Genomic DNA, 15,788 nt, shown 5'->3' with positions numbered 1-15,788 from the left:
AAACGCTCTCCCGTGTCAGATGATAATCGCTGTGGGAATTATAGTGAAGTCATAATCCTCCCCGCCCATGAGTGGCACTGGTGGAAAAACATGGCCACCATCCCTCCCTGAACATTAATGACAGAGGCCATGTGCTTAGGGGCCGAGTGGCCAACCAAGTCCATTTCCATATGTGTAAATCTAGCTCCGAGAGCTCACCCCTAACACCCTGCTGGCCCCTGTGGTCCATGTGCACCTGCTGTGCAGCCATAGCCCCAGGTTGATTTGCAAACTTGCTCCTTTCTAGTGTTCCAGTGAGTCTACACTGCCTGAGGGAGGGTCCCACGGCTGGCTTTGCTCAAGGCGGTGTCCGTGGCTCTTGAAGAGTGCTGGATAAACGTTCATGAGCTGTGAAGGCGTTGGTAGGGGCTTCAGGTTCTGGATACCTGCCGGCTGTGTACCTGTGTATGGACCCTCGCTTCTCCCCTGAGAACTGCAGCCGTATCGCCTCGGACACTCCCAGGAATAACCCTGTGTTTCCCTCTTTCTCCTCCTGCAGCCGTGCAGTCGCTGCACACCCTGAATGACCAGATTTCCCACTTCATTGTCACCAAGTCGAAGGCTCTGGAGGAGGACAGGGACCCCTTTCTGCCCGCGGAGAAGGAGACGCTCAAGAGTTCCATGGTGCTGATGAGACATCTGCTGATGGACGCTCAGGTACTGAGGTCGATGCGACGTCCCGTGGAGAGCCGGTGGTTTCTAAGTCGTTCTCGGTGTTAGCGGTTCAATGGCTTCCAACTCCTGTGCCTACTGTAGGCTGCCTCTGCCACAAACAGCCGTGCAACCGGCGTTCTGCTTATACCGCGCGTTGGGGCTCTGATTAAGTCTTCCTAAAGATCTGTTATTAAAATTGCTTGTTTTTAAGTGAAAATAACAGGGCTGAGAAATAATATACGTGTTGCCTCAGAGAGTTTACCAGATCTCCCATTAGCTTTGGAAAAGTACAACTCCATTTACATACAGGCTTGGCAGGCGTCAAAGCTGGCAAGGGTGACAGAGTAGAGCGAAGACTTTCTCTGAACAGCACCTCCGAGCAGCTAATGGTTATTTTGGTTTATTTGGTATCCCCAGTATGTAGATCAGTGCTGTTTTGTTTTGTTTTGCTTTAATGCCAGCAATGGATTTGTTGCAGAAGGTATTTAGCTCATGGCGTGTTGTTGTAGAGATACTGTTTTTCAAGATTTCTCCTTGTACATTATTTTATGGAAATATTTAAAAAGTGACCTAACAGCTCCTCTGGCCTCGGGGGCTGAGCGTCTCCAGGTAGGTTGACAGGCAGATGCCAGGTGTTGTAAGAGAATGGATGGTTTTCCGCATTTGGGGAACCACGCTGAGCGGGGTCGCGTGTCATTGCTACCTACTTGGACTCTCTCGGTGCTTCTGGAATGTTCCCTGGGCATGCTGGTTCGCTGTTAGTTTGCACTGGAGCTTTCTTACCGAGCTTGTTGGCGGCTCAACGGCCGTGAGGTCAAGACGGACGTGGTCACTGCGTGCTGCTCTCTAGCTGCGATTTTGAACTGTGTTTTCTTAGCTTTTGTCTCTTCCCTGCTGATGTTTAATTTTTCAAATCGCTCCTGAAGCCTGGCCCTTGTACCATGAAGACTTGAGCCGGCGCGGGCGATGTGTTGAAGTCTCTCTCACCTGTCGGTGTTGGAGGCTGCCCTGCGGGAGTTTGGAGCCCTCTGCTGAGATGGCCCACATTATGCAAAGCCGCTCATTTCGATTCCCCGTCCTCCTCCTCTTTATTCTGCGCAGCCCATTCAGCTTCTCCTTTCCCCCAAGCCTGCCTGGTGCAGAAAGCAAGGATTCTGAAGCTGCAACAGCCAATTTGAAAGCTCAAGGGGAAAAAAAAAAGAAATTTAGAGCAATTTACTGAATAAAAGAGAGCAAATTGTTCTTGAAAGGATTGGCTTTCTTCAGTGCCTGGACCTGATTTCATAGCTAACGCCCCCGCCCAGGGAATCCTTTACACGAATCCCCAAAGCTATCGTGTAAACCCCAGTTTGCAAAATCCAAGAGAATCAAAAACCACTCATCTTCCGCACCCCCACTCCCCCCCCCCCCCCCCCCGCCGCCTTCCTTCACATCTGAGTTTATAAGAGCGCAAAACTGGACTTCAAAACTGTTGAACATTGCACACGGAAATCCTGTCTCCTCCTCAATGCATAATTCATTGGACATCTTTCATCCTTAGTGGTGTTGATTGCAATTTTCTCCTTTTTTGTGTAATGGATGAAAATATCCCATATAATGAGGTTACTGAGTAGCACTATGTTAATATCTCGTTCTCTCTTGCTCCCACCCAGAATGTTCTCACTCAGCCAGAGAGAGTGGAGCAGGGCTGGTGCACACTCCCCAGAGGAGGGGGGGCTGGGTTTCCCCCCGAGGACAAACATCACAGAAAATCCAGAACCAACATCACACAGTGTTGGAAACGCCGCTCATTCTTCTCTTGCCTCTTGGTGTTCAAAGATTTCTCATCCTTGTTAGACTAATCAGGGATGACGTAGGTTGTGATTGGTTTAGTCTCAAAATGCCAACCTCCATGTCTTCCACACCCACCAACGTTTGGAAACATTATTTATGGTTAGGATGCTAGGCTGTTGGCTGAAGCCAGAGAGGATCGTGTGACCTGAGACCCCGGCCCCGGGCCTCCAAGCATCCCTGGAGCACCCGCTCAGATTCGTGTCGCGAGCTTAGAAAATGCTCGGGAACCCCAAGCTTGTGAGGGCGACCGGGGTGATGTGTGGCTTCGAGTTGTAAAGTGGACGTCTACCAGTGCATTGTTTAATGAGCATCTTTGTTGGCCATCTTTGTTGGGAAATTCACTTATTTTGCACTCATTATTTTTAAATGCTGTTTCTCACCTCATTTCCTAATACAGATGGACATACTTATTTCAAGGTCACCAGTGGGGGAAGTTGGTAGGGTGTGACTATCACTTGCATGGGTGTGTTTCCTTTCTGTCTGTGCCCAGTGATGTGAAGAGGGGTCCTCTAGGTCTGTGTGCTATGGATTTAAGTGGTACCCAAGTTCCTTAATGTGGGTGATAAAATAGACCTCTTAGTTTCATACCCAAAGGGCTCTTAATGGTATTAGATGATGACGAAATCCTCTGACATCAGCTTCTAAGTTGAATGAATTCAAGCAAAAAGTCTTCCAGGGAACCTGCCGGCTCTTTGCAGAGTGACTGCTTAAAAGCCATAATCGATTCAAGTCACATCTGTCTTGGAGGCAATAAATCCTGCCGCGGAGAATGTCAAAGGCAAAAAAGCATTGCTGTGCTGCGAAATCCCACCTCCGAGGATTATAGAACACTGTGCACCGAGCAAACATCTCCCAGGTATGATGGGGGTGCCCGAGATGATTGGCAGGTGGAGGACGGATCACGGAAGGAGCATCTCCCGTGGGCAGCCCGGAAGGCCCATGCAGATTTGTTCATTCCCCCAATGTTTCTAGTCCGGAGAGCCCCCGACTTGCCCACACCCCCTTTTCCGTCCGTGACCCCCTCCCCCGCCCCTGATGCAATGAAGTCCACCATTCAGAGCGCATCGGGACGCTGATCTGTCTCCATGCAAACTGCCGACTCAGCCTCGCGAGTGATTAGACGCCTCGCGCCCCAGAGGCCGTTCTTTCTGGTGGAGATTAATGCTTTTCCTCCTACCGTGTGACTCTGCATGCTAAGAGGCGTTGATGGCAGCAAACGAAATCTCCTATTGGCAGTTCTCTCCCTCTTCCCCCCAAAGACCCTGGTATGCTGATTATTAAGGGGAGAACAAATGCTTGGGACAGCAATACAATCTCCCGTTGGCAAGGAGGCTCTCTGGCAGCCTGAGTTCTAAGGGACAGAGAACTTTGCGCGTGCCCTGGGGGCCCCTGCTTCTGGCCCTTGTCTCCCTGACCCGAAGCCAGGGCACGCACAGGGCACGCACGGGGCGGGCGTCTTTCCTGCCCTTGGTCTCGCCCTGGGCTGCAGAGTGAGCACGTTTTCAGAGAAGCTGAGCCGCTGGCTTGCCTTTCTCTTGGACCCTTCCCCAGGACTGAATTTGCTTCAGGCCTGGCGATAGTCAGACGGAAAAGCAGTGCGGTGCGCTCTCTCCTGGGCATTGCCCCGTTTCCCACCCACTCTTTCCTCCGCTTCCTTTTTCTTCCCTTTAGCTCCTCCTCTCTCCCTACTCCACCCAGCATCACCTTCTCTCCCCGCTCCCTCCCGTGTCCCGCCTCTCCTCCCACTTTTGTTCCGAGAAGAAATCTTGGTGGAAACAGGAACTCCCAGGTGCCTTTGTGTCCCCCCACCCCCTTCCTTTTCCTTCTCTTGTCTCACTCATCTTTCTGTTGCTTGTATTCTGGGATCCTAAAAGGATGTTGGCCTGAGACTGAGTGCCCTTAGCCAAGCTGCAGCAGTGGGAGGTGGAGCCCTTAGCAGGGGGCCAACCTGGTACTGAGGAGACAGGTGGGGACCCTGCCAGGATTCCGGACTGAATATGATTCTGATGTGTTTCTTTGTCCTGTTTTTAAGAAAACGTTCTTGCAAACTCTCCTGGTTTGGTTTTGCTTTCTGATTGTTTTAGTAAAATTAGGCCTATTTTACCCACACAGATCAGCTGTTGGAGCTGATAGGGCTCTTAACACTGCACTCACCTCATGGAGAAGCAGGGTTTGGACCAGAGGAAGCCTTGGCTCAGGCTCCCCACAAGTAAGAGGGAGGACTGTCTCTGAGAGTGACATTGGCTTGGTCGGGGAGGACAGGAAGGGGACTGGACAGCTCATACCTGAGACAAGTCCACTTCAACTTGACGGTGCTGGTCCTAGCACTGTCCACCCTGCCAGGTGCTTTCCGAAGTCATGGTCAAGGCAGAGCCTGTGGCTATTACTAATGTGATCATCTGACCTTTCTAGTTACAGCTGCCTTCAAGGTCATGCCCTTGAATAAGACTAGGTTGACTGCCCTAGAGGATGTCTTGACCTCACATTGCACAGACTGAGGCACCAAAGGACGCTTGACTGAAGAAGCTCAAAGGCACTGGTGGATTTTTCTTCTGATCGTCTGAAATGTGGCATCATCATGGAGAAAGTTCTAGAACTCTCCCCTGATTATAGCAGGCAGAGAAGAAACTCTGACTTTAGAGCAAGGACAAACAGGCAAAACTGTCTGCCAAAGAAAATTACCCCGGGGTATTTTAAAGTCTACTCATTCCATCAGGTTTGCACCTCTTAAAGGTCATAAAAGCAATAAATACGTAAATGCACACCGAAGAGTTTAGTCCACCTAAGTAAAAAGCTACAACGATAAGCTGATTATCCCAAAGAACCTTAGCTCATCCCCTCCAGGAATCAGTGAGCTCCGTCACACTTCCATTCCCTGTGCATTTGAAAAAGCAATGCTTATTTCCTCCTCTCCAATGCTAAACTATAAAACCAGCTGCCGGAAGCTTGCAGCCGCTTCCATACCTCTCGCAAGCCCACTTCCCGCTCTGTCGTGGTGATGACAGAGGTGTTTTTGGGGGCTGGGGTGGGTAATAAATAAAATGCAAGCATTCCCAGGCTCCAAGGCAATCCCATCGTCCTACAGTGGTCCTGTCATCACTTCCCTGTCGAGGAGAAATGGAGGGTGAGACATGCGACTGTAATGCTGGCCTTCTGTCACGCTTGTGTCTAGGTTCTTTAAAATCCATCCAGTAGAGTTTGGGGGAATACAGAGTCGATCACGTGTTTAGTGAGCACAGGTTCGAGGGTGGCTGGGAATGAGACTCAGGACACACTGGACTCCCTTCTGTTGCTGTATTCCGAAGCAAAGGAGCATGTGTTCGAGGGGTTTTGTGCGGATGGCACGGTCTCCATCCAGCTGGTATCACCTCCATGGATATCTGTAGTGCTAAAGGGAAGTTGGGAAATTTATTTTCACAGCATAGGGATTTTATGCTGCGTTTTCAGATGCTAAGTGGCTGTTGTAAGACATGCATTAGAGCTGATAATAAAGTAGAGTTTATGCTGTTCCAACAGTTGATGGTCCTACTTATAGGAACGAGATCCTAGAGAGTAACCAGGAACGGTAGGGGTGAGGAATGGGTTTGGGCTCTTTGGTGGTCAGTGACAGAGCGACACTGTTAACACAGCAGGGGGAGCACCTGCTGGAAGCCGATGGGGCAGAGAGCACTGAAGAAGCACAGCTCAGACAAGACAGGGAAGAAGCGTCGAGAATGACACAGCAGCTGCTTCAGAATGCTGGGCTGGGACACATGGCTCCAACTCTTTGCTCTCTTTGTGCTGTTCTGATCACGATTCAGATGCTTAGAAGAGTGCAAATGGCCTGTGTAGAGTCGCTGGGCTGTCTTCCTGCTGGCCCATGGGAGGATCTGCATGTTGGTGGATAGCCTCGCCAAGACCACCTGCGGGATCGGGCAGTATTACTGCTACAGGAGGGGAGTAGCGGCTGGGCAGATGCCACTGCAGCTGGAGCAATGGCAAATCTGCCTTCTGCAGCTGTGGACTGCGTGCTGTGCCTCAGCACCCAGTTCAGCCGTGAATCAAGTCTGGGGACACAGACAGAACGTTGGCTCGTCCAGAGGAGCTTGCCTTAGTCCATCTTGTGTTGTTCCAAGAAAATATCTGATCTTGGGTAATGCATCAAGAAAAGGGGTTTATGTGGCTCATAATTCTGGTGGCTGGCATCTAAATAGCTTGGCACCAGCGCCTGGTTAGTGACAGCACAGCAGAGAAGCAGCCAGGGAACTGGCACGTGCAGAGGGGACCAAGGTGTGGGGTGGCTTTGCTTTACAACAACCCAATCTTGTAGGAGCTGATTTGTTGCCATGGCACCCGATCCACTTCCAAGAGATAACACTGATGCATCCATGAGGGTGGAGCCCCAGGTTCTGATTTTCTTCTGCAAGGCCCCCCTCTAGAGGGTTCTACCACCTGACAACATCATCCCCCTGAAGACCAGGGTCCCAGCAGATGAGCATCCGCAAGGCAGAGTACATCGCAACAATAGCAGGGCTCGGGAGCTGGTGGGCTGGAGAACCAGGCATTGCCCTGCTATGATAACTACTGATGCCAGCGTGTAGCGGGAAGGGAGACGCTCAGAGAAGGACCTGGCTGGTATTTACGGATCACCTCCATGTTCACAAAACACTTCCATCAGCATTTTCTCATTGTTTCCTCTCAACCAAGACAGGTACGGGAGGTTAGGTATTATTATCTCTCTGCTGAAAACTAGGTATTAAGCTTTAATAAAATAGCCTTTTGAAGAAATATTGTTCCATCCAGCCCATCGCAAAGCAGGGGTAATTGATTTCCTACTTGCAGGTGGTGACCCTCAGAGTGCTTGCAACCTGATGGGTCATTAAATAGAGAGAAAAAGAGTATGTAATTTTGAGAAAGAAGATTAAAACCTGGCTTCAGACATAGAATACCACATGTAACTCAAAATGTTTTGACAATGTTAATAAACACGCAGTGCATTCCTAAAGCTAAACTCTGCCCTCTCAGACTCCTAAGAAGTTTTAGAGTTCCAAGAATACAGTCTCAAAAAATCTTTACATGGAATATAAGGGGTGTGACCGAGTTCCTTCCACACCCTACCCCACCCCTCAAATATCCCAGGGTCTCCATGATGTTTCTTATCATACTGGCAAGTGTTTGGCTCCCACAGTATTACCCTACTGATGTGTGGTTCTCACCTGAGAGGGGAGGTGAGCACCTGCGCTCTACCTGCAACCCAGGGGACACTGAACAATGTCTAGAGATGCTTCTGTCACTGTGGGGGACTGGGAGATGCGGTACAGGTGCTTTGCTGGCATCTCCCAGGCAGAGGCAAGGCCATTGCATGGGTAAACTTTCTATGATGCTAGGACACTTCATCACAACAGATGATCTAGCTCCAAACAGCAATAGTACCAAGTTTGAGAAACCCTGCTTTACAGCCAAGGCTAATTTTTAAATTATTTATGGAAAAACTTCAGCCCCAGAATGCTTTTTTTTTTTGAACCCCTGCAGTCTATCATAATTGGTCCTCAAGATGTAGCTTGGTTATCCATTCACTCCTCTTGTCTTTCATCCACTGACCGTCTCCTGCATGCCACGCACTGGGCTAGACTGTGAGGATACCGCAGTGAAAGCAAAGGCGTGACCCAAGCCCTCGAGGATCCTGTGTCTTAGCGAGGGTCACCTGTGGAAAGTAATGGACGATGCTACATGTCAATACTTGTCTTAGAGACGTGTTAGGATCCAAGTTTGGTGAAGGTTCGAGAACGTTCTCTCTGAACATGCCATGTAAGCTGAAATCTAAGGAGTGTGTGTGTGTGTGTGTGAGAGAGAGAGAGAGAGAAGGAGGGAGAGGGAGAGAGAGAGAGAGAAGGAGGGAGAGGGAGAGAGAGAGAGAAGGAGGGAGAGGGAGAGGGATACGGAGAGAGAGAGAGAGAAGGAGGGAGAGGGAGAGGGAGAGAGAGGAGGGAGAGGGAGAGAGAGAGAAGGAGGGAGAGGGAGAGAGAGAGAAGGAGGGAGAGGGAGAGAGAGAGGAAGCACTCATGCTTTGTTTTGTGTGTTTGTACTTTAATTTAGTTCTGTGTGTTTATTGCTACCCCATGAGGTAAATGGAAATGGATCCCCTGAGATATTTTAAAAGATATATGCAAATTATTCCAGAAATGTACATTTAATTTAGGGAATATAAAGCTTCCCACTGGTCCCTCAGGAGTGGGAAATCTTTTAATCCTGCATCAGTTGGTGTCCAAAGAGGAATGAGACTCTCTGTCTCCTCTCAATGGATGCTGTAGATGCAGAAATGCACACAGAGGCGGCGAGGGGAAGAGTGGTCTGAGCGCCACACACACAGCAGTCAGATGGACAAAGGGAAAACGAGGAGAGAATATAGTATTTCAGGCAGGAAAATAAACAAAGTGAGGCCCAAAGACGCTTCCCTGAAGAGCTGCCTTCTGGGATGGCCAACAGTGGTTCTCAGTGGTGCACCTGCAGCCGGGTAACTTCACGGATCATTTGCGGGCAAAGCGTTCTTCCCGTGGTGCTGTGCACACAGGAAATGTACTCCAGTGTTCCTCTGAATGAGATATAATTAGAGAAGCAATTTCATTGCCAATTCTTTTTTTTTTTTTTTCACTATAATGGGATTCAGAATCAGCCTTGTTGCTGTTGTTAAGTGTCAGTTATTTGGTATTTTTTTAAGTGTTGTGGTTTCCATCCATTAGCCAGATAATAAAGGGCTGAATGTATGCCTTGCATTTCTGACCCTAAAATCCTAAGTGACTTACACTGCAAACAGTAATTCTTAAGTAGAACTCCCGGGTCTTCTCATTCATACTGAACGCTAACGTTAGGTCCCTGTAGACCGGCCGGGTAGACTGAGGCATGGCATTGCTAAGCGTCGTCATTTAAATCCAGCGATAGGCCTGGGAGCAGAGCCAGCAAGTCTCCTTGGTGCCAACTCCAGCCGATACCTCTGTTCCTCCACTCTCCTGTCTCGGAGTAAATCGCACTTAGCGGCAGTTCGGTGGTGAGATGGTGACTCGGCCGCTCTAAGTGCTCACTTATTCCTGTGGGCCTGGAAGTGAAATCACTCCCTTTGGCCGGCTTAGTAGTAAAGATGTTTGCTCTCAGACTGGATGTTCTCATATTGGGTTACTGATCGGAGCCTAATCCTTCCTGCTTTCCTCTTGCATTCCCTAGAAGTACAAAATAAAGGGGAGGAGCCCGTATAAAAGTGATCATGGATTTGTGTCTGTTGGCTACTGCTCATCACAGAGCATCTCAGAACGTAGCGGCTTGAAACAACAGCTGTTTGCTGACTTCCACTAAGTGCACGGATTGGTGGGGTAATGCTGCGGGTACGGAGAGGACTGGCGGACCTGGACTGTTCTGATCCCTGCACTTGTGAACAGGGAGCCAGCTGGTCCAAGGCATCCCCCACAGCGATGACTTGGTCTCCTCCGTGCACCTCTCACATACTTCCAGCAGGCTAACTCCACGGTATTTTCCTATGTGGTAGAAGACCAGAAAAGAACAGGTGGATGAAGCTTTTGTCCATGTTGAGTTGTCTGTCGTCCCGTTGGTCAGAGTAAATCCATCACCAAGCCTGCAGACTGTGTGGGAAGGCACCACACAAGGACGTGAGTGCAGGGAGACGGGGAAGATGGCGCCGTGGTGGAGTGCATCTGCCACACACACGAAGGCAACCAGAGAGCCTCTTAGCCTAACTCTTGGTTATTTTTGAACAGTTGGAAATGGGGACTTGCGATGCCCTGACTAGTAGGTTTTGGGCACACTCTCTTTTGGAAAGACCGTTACTATTGGTTTATTTGAGGTCCTAAGTTGTCTTCGTGTGTGCGCAGAGGACAGCCTGCGTCTGAACAGCTGGAGGATGCATTTTGGAGGGCTCTGTGTCAAGCATAGACAGGATGCTCTCACATAGACCAGGGATCGAGAGTGACAAGTGTGGGCTGGTGATAGATATAGGAAAATGACAAGCCATTAAAAAACATTGATCCATGAACTGATGCTGTGGCATAGCCGGTAAAGCCACTGCCTGCAGTGCCAGCATCCCTTATTGGCATAAGTTCGAGTCCCAGCTGCTCCACTTCCAATCCAGCTCCCTGCTATGGCCTGAGAAAGCAGCAGGATATGTCTCAAGCGCGTGGGTCCCTGCACCTACATGGGAGACCTGGAAGAAGCTCCTAGCTCCTGGCTTCAGATTGCCCAGCTCTAGCTGTTTGCGACCATTTGGGGAGTGACCCAAAGGATGAAAGACCTCTCTCCTTTCTCTCTCTCTCTCTGCCTCTCTGTAACTCTGCCTTTCAAATAAATAAATCTTCAAAAAACAAAAAACATTGACCCAGCTGGTAGGTAGAGATGAGTGCATAGTTAATTTGTCCAAGGAACACTTTCTGAACTCACACCAACCACCCAAAAGTCTCAATGGCAAACACTGCAGGGAGAGCTGACAAACAACGGTTGGGAAGGGTTGTTGAATCCTTGTTATACACCAAACATTCTGCACGGGGTTTTACCTCCATTATCTCATTTAACACCCCCAGTGACTTTGTGAAGCCTCTTGTATTCTCCCTGTTTTACAGATGAGGACATTGAGGCCCAGAGAAGAAACTTCCTGAAGGTCATGTATCTACAGAGTAGCTGTGTGGCAGCAATTCTGCACTTTCTCCCTTTGCGATGTCACTTTGCAGCCCTTCTCATTAAGAGGCAGAGTCCAGGGATAGACAAAGGTGCTGTGGATAAGACCCTGAAAGCACAGACAACAAAAGCAAAACTAGACCAGTGGGATTCGATCCAACAGAGGTGCTTCTGCACAGCAGAAGAGGTGAGGGACAGGGTTAAGAGACAGCAAGCAAAATGGGGGAAAATATTTACAAACTATTCATCTGCTGCAGGGCTAACATCCCAAATCTATAAGGAATTCAAAGACTCCACAGCAAAAAGACAAATAATCTGATTTAAAAATGGGCACACGGTTTGAGCAGACATTTCTCAAAAGAAGACAGAAAATGGCCAAAAAGTAAGTGAAAAATGCGCAACATCACTAGTCATCAGGGAAATATAAATCAAAGCTGTGATGAGGTATCACCCTACCCAAGTTAGAAAGGCTACTCAAAATGAAAAACAATTGCCAACGAGAATGAAGACATAGGAGAACTCTTACACAGTCTTCCCTTGGTAGAAATGTTAAGTAATATGGCTGTTATGTAAGCAACACAGTGATTTCTCGAAAGACTGAAAATAGAGCTATTAGTATTCCCAGTCCTGGACCTATATCCCAAGGAAATGAAATAAGTATCAAAGAGATTCCTACACACCCATGTTTATTGCATCACTATTTACAATAGCCAAGAGGTAGAAACAACTGAGATATCTATTGATGAATGAGTGGCTAAAAACATCCCTGGTGCATAGATGTCGCAGAATATTATTCAGTCACAGGAAGATGAACTCCTGTCATTTATGACAACATGGATGAAACTGGAGGACATTATGGTCATGTGTTCTCACGCATTTGTAGGAGACAGAAAGTTGGTAACACAGAAGTAGGGTAGGACAGAGGTCACTGGACATTAGGAAGTGTAGGGAGGAGGACGACAGAGAGAAGGGGTGGATGGTGGATACCAAAGAACGGGGGTGGGTGGGTGGGAGTAATGGTTCTAATGTTGTACGGTGCAAAAGGTTAACCAAAGTCTAACCAAAGTGATTCTATATTACAAAACTAGAGGAAAACTTTTGAAGATTCCCAACACAGAGAACTGATAATATTTGTCGCTCCCCGTCTTCGTGGGGGAACGACACAGGACCCTGCGCTGTTCTTTTGTCTGCTCGGCCCTCCCCGGGTTTGCTGCTGGTTCTTCCCGGGTTGGCTACCGACCCTTCCACCTCCGTGGAAGGGCGGTTCCCCCTGCCACATTCCCCACTTCCGTGGGGGAGTGGCACACCGCCGGCCGGTTCTCTCGGGGGCTGCACAGGTGTTCCCCTTAGATGTTCCCCTTAGATGTTCCTGGTGCATGTTGTCTCTCTCCTCCTTTATAGTCCTCCTCCGCCAATCCCAACTCGGCTGCCCACACGCCGAGTATGCTGCTCTCCTCCAATCAGGAGTAAGTCCTACAGTTTATTGGTTGAACTGGAGGCAGCTGTGTAGAAGCTGTTTCTCCCTTCTCAGCGCCATATTGTGGGAGAGCAGATGCATAGAATAAATCTTAATTCCAGTAACTTAGTCTAGTCCGAGTTGCTCCCCACAGATCCCCCTTTCTTTTTATTTTTTGGCGTTGATACGCGCCTGTCTTCGGTGCCCCGCGGCACACACTCTGCTCTGCTTGCTAGAGTTGCCCACAGGTGCTTACAAGTCCTATCAATCAGGCAAACCGAATCCGGGTCCTCTCTTCGCCATGTTGTGAGGAGGTTTTTAGGCGCTGATGCGTGCCTGTGTTCGGTGCCCTGCAGCGCATGCTCTGCTCTGCTAGAACTGCCTGCAGGTACTTACAAGCCCTATCAGGCAGACCGAATCCAAGCCTTCTCATTGCCGTATAGTGGGGAGACTTATTGATGTTAATTCGTGCCTGTCTTCGGTGACCTGCGGCGCATAAACTGCTAGCCGCCCGCAGATGCTCACCACCTCCTTAATCAGGCAGACCGAATCCAAGCTCTCTCATTGCCATGTTGAGGGGAGGCCTTATTTTTGTCTATTTCTCTATCTCCGGGCATTCCTATCTCTCCCATTTTACTTCTATCTGCCAGCATTCCTATTTCTCTCATTTTACTTCTAAATTTCTGTTTCTCTTATCCCTGCGGCTTCCCGGCGCCCGCCCCGAGGCTGCTTCTCGGCGGCTTCCCGGCTCTGAGCCGCTTCAGCCCGCGCTTCTCTCATCTGCGCGGCTTCCCGGCTTCGCGCGCGCACTCCGCGGTCTCCGCGCCCACACCACGGCCTCGCGCTAGCCCCACGTTCCCTATCTATTTACGCCCCGTGCTCTCTCTGCACGTGGCGGCTTCCGCGAATCACACAGCGTAGCTTACATTTCCGCCACTAGCATTCAATCTAAGTTCCCCGGGCTAACCTGGCGAATTCAACCTATAGCTTACGTTTCTGCCTTATGGTTTGGCTTCCCGTCTTTTGCTCCTCGGGCTAATCTGACGGATTCCAACCTGGCTTACGTTTCCGCTTCTGGTTTTAACTTTTCACCCCTTATTCCCTGGGCTGACTCGACGAATCCCAAGGTAGCTTTCGTCTCTACCTCAGCCTGCCCCCGCGGCTTCAATTTCCCTAACATTTTTCTCTACCCGGTATATTTCCCTAAGTTTTCTTCCAACAATATTCCTCCCTCATTTCTCCTGGCCTCTCCCCACAGTCCGTATCCAAGTCTAAGTTTCTTATAGGTTTCACTTTCACTTTCAACCTGCAGTCCATATCTGAGTCTAAGTTTCTTCTTGCTTTCACTTTAAATCCTAACTTCTTTCCCACAGTCCCTATCCGAGTCTATGCCTAGGCTTTCGATAGCTTCTTCCGGCACCTTTTCTGTCCGGCTTTTCCCTAGGCTCTTTGCTAGTGTCTCTCTCCGGTATTTTCCACTTCTTCCCGTTTCTTCCCTCCTAAGTTTCCTATCCGAGTCACGGCACCATTATGTCACTCCCCGTCTTCGTGGGGGAACGACACAGGACCCTGCGCTGTTCTTTTGTCTGCTCGGCCCTCCCCGGGTTTGCTGCTGGTTCTTCCCGGGTTGGCTACCGTCCCTTCCACCTCCGTAGAAGGGCGGTTCCCCCTGCCACATTCCCCACTTCCGCGGGGGAGCGGCACACCGCCGGCCGGTTCTCTCGGGGGCTGCACAGGTGTTCCCCTTAGATGTTCCCCTTAGATGTTCCTGGTGCATGTTGTCTCTCTCCTGCTTTATAGTCCTCCTCCGCCAATCCCAACTCGGCTGCCCACACGCCGAGTATGCTGCTCTCCTCCAATCAGGAGTAAGTCCTACAGTTTATTGGTTGAACTGGAGGCAGCTGTGTAGAAGCTGTTTCTCCCTTCTCAGCGCCATATTGTGGGAGAGCAGATGCATAGAATAAATCTTAATTCCAGTAACTTAGTCTAGTCCGAGTTGCTCCCCACAATATTTGAGAGGATCTATTTCTAAATGCTAATTACCCCGATTTGATCACTACTCATTGTCTGTTTGTATTCATTTGCAATACTATACTCCATAAATGCAAATACTATGTCAACTAAACACACGTTTTATATTTCCCTACTCCCTGAATCTGAGTTGACCTGTGATTTGCTTTGGCCCAAAGAATGTAGTGAAAAGGGTGGGTGGGTTCACATCCATGACCTCAAGGTGCTTTGTGCGTCACTCCTTGCTGATGAGAAGATTGCCTCCTACAAAAGAATGAGATGCTTTTGTACCGGGTACAACATGGTTCAGTAGTGTTGTAATTTTTTTTGAGTTTCATGAAATAAAAATGACTGTTGTTGAAGGCCCACATGCTTGTTCCTTTGATCTCCAAAGAAAACCATCAGCGACATCAGGTAGCTTGGAATTCTGGACGGAGAAGTTTGTATTTGAAGGTAAGTTAAGGGTCCTTTAAGAGCTTGGGCATGACGTAGCAGGTGGCTGTGTCTATCAGCGTTTTGGAGGTGGTTATCACTGTTGTTTATGCGGCTGATGCCAACCCCACACATCATTTGTTATTCCCTGTTGTTGCTTTCTCTGTGGGATGGGAAGTTGTCACCTGGCTTATGCCTTCCTTTTCATCCTCATTACCACCTTCACGCTGTCATCCTTACTACCTTCATGCTCCAAATCAAAGGGAAGCATGTCTCTGCGCATCTGGGAAGTATTCCAGATGCATATTCTTAGAACAGAGGCGCACTTGACATTTCAGATCATCATTAGGGCTTCTTAGTCAGTTTCAGCTGAACCTCCGTGCATTGGTGGGCCTGTGGGGCCAAACAAACAAGTGGGATGGGGATTTCACAAGGTTTGCTGGCAGCTGGCGCACTTGGGCAGACTCACGCTGCCAGTCCGGGGAGGGATGAGCTGATTCTCTCCCAGGATCCAACATTTGCAAAGTGAGAACCATGTGATCATCCTCCCCCACTTCCTCCACCGCTCTCTGCTTTTGTGGGACTCGTGGAGCAGATTAAACCCATCTCCCAGGAATCTCCCGGGATGCTCACCCCTTCCTCCACGTCCAGCTTCTGCTTCCTGGGCAGGCTCCTGGGTCCGACTTGCTCATCAGGCTTGTCCATTCTG

General features: G+C 49.3%; 1 protein-coding gene across 3 annotated transcripts in view; it reads left to right on the top strand.

Moving 5' to 3' along the window:
- Positions 1–15,788, top strand: part of KAZN (kazrin, periplakin interacting protein) — a 1,000,963-nt gene that overhangs the window by 240,421 nt on the left and 744,754 nt on the right. For all 3 annotated transcript variants that reach the window (XR_007914879.2, XM_051834341.2, XM_051834344.2), the window contains exon 2: positions 539–696. Coding sequence is in view for 2 of the 3 variants with exons in the window: in XM_051834341.2 (XP_051690301.1) it covers positions 539–696 (158 nt within the window). In the remaining variant the exon portion in view is untranslated. The remainder of the gene's footprint in view (positions 1–538; positions 697–15,788) is intronic.

This window comes from Oryctolagus cuniculus, chromosome 7 (genome assembly GCF_964237555.1).
Source record: "Oryctolagus cuniculus chromosome 7, mOryCun1.1, whole genome shotgun sequence".
In the NCBI taxonomy this organism is placed as follows: Eukaryota; Metazoa; Chordata; class Mammalia; order Lagomorpha; family Leporidae; genus Oryctolagus; species Oryctolagus cuniculus.
This window is presented reverse-complemented; position numbering and strand designations above follow the sequence as displayed.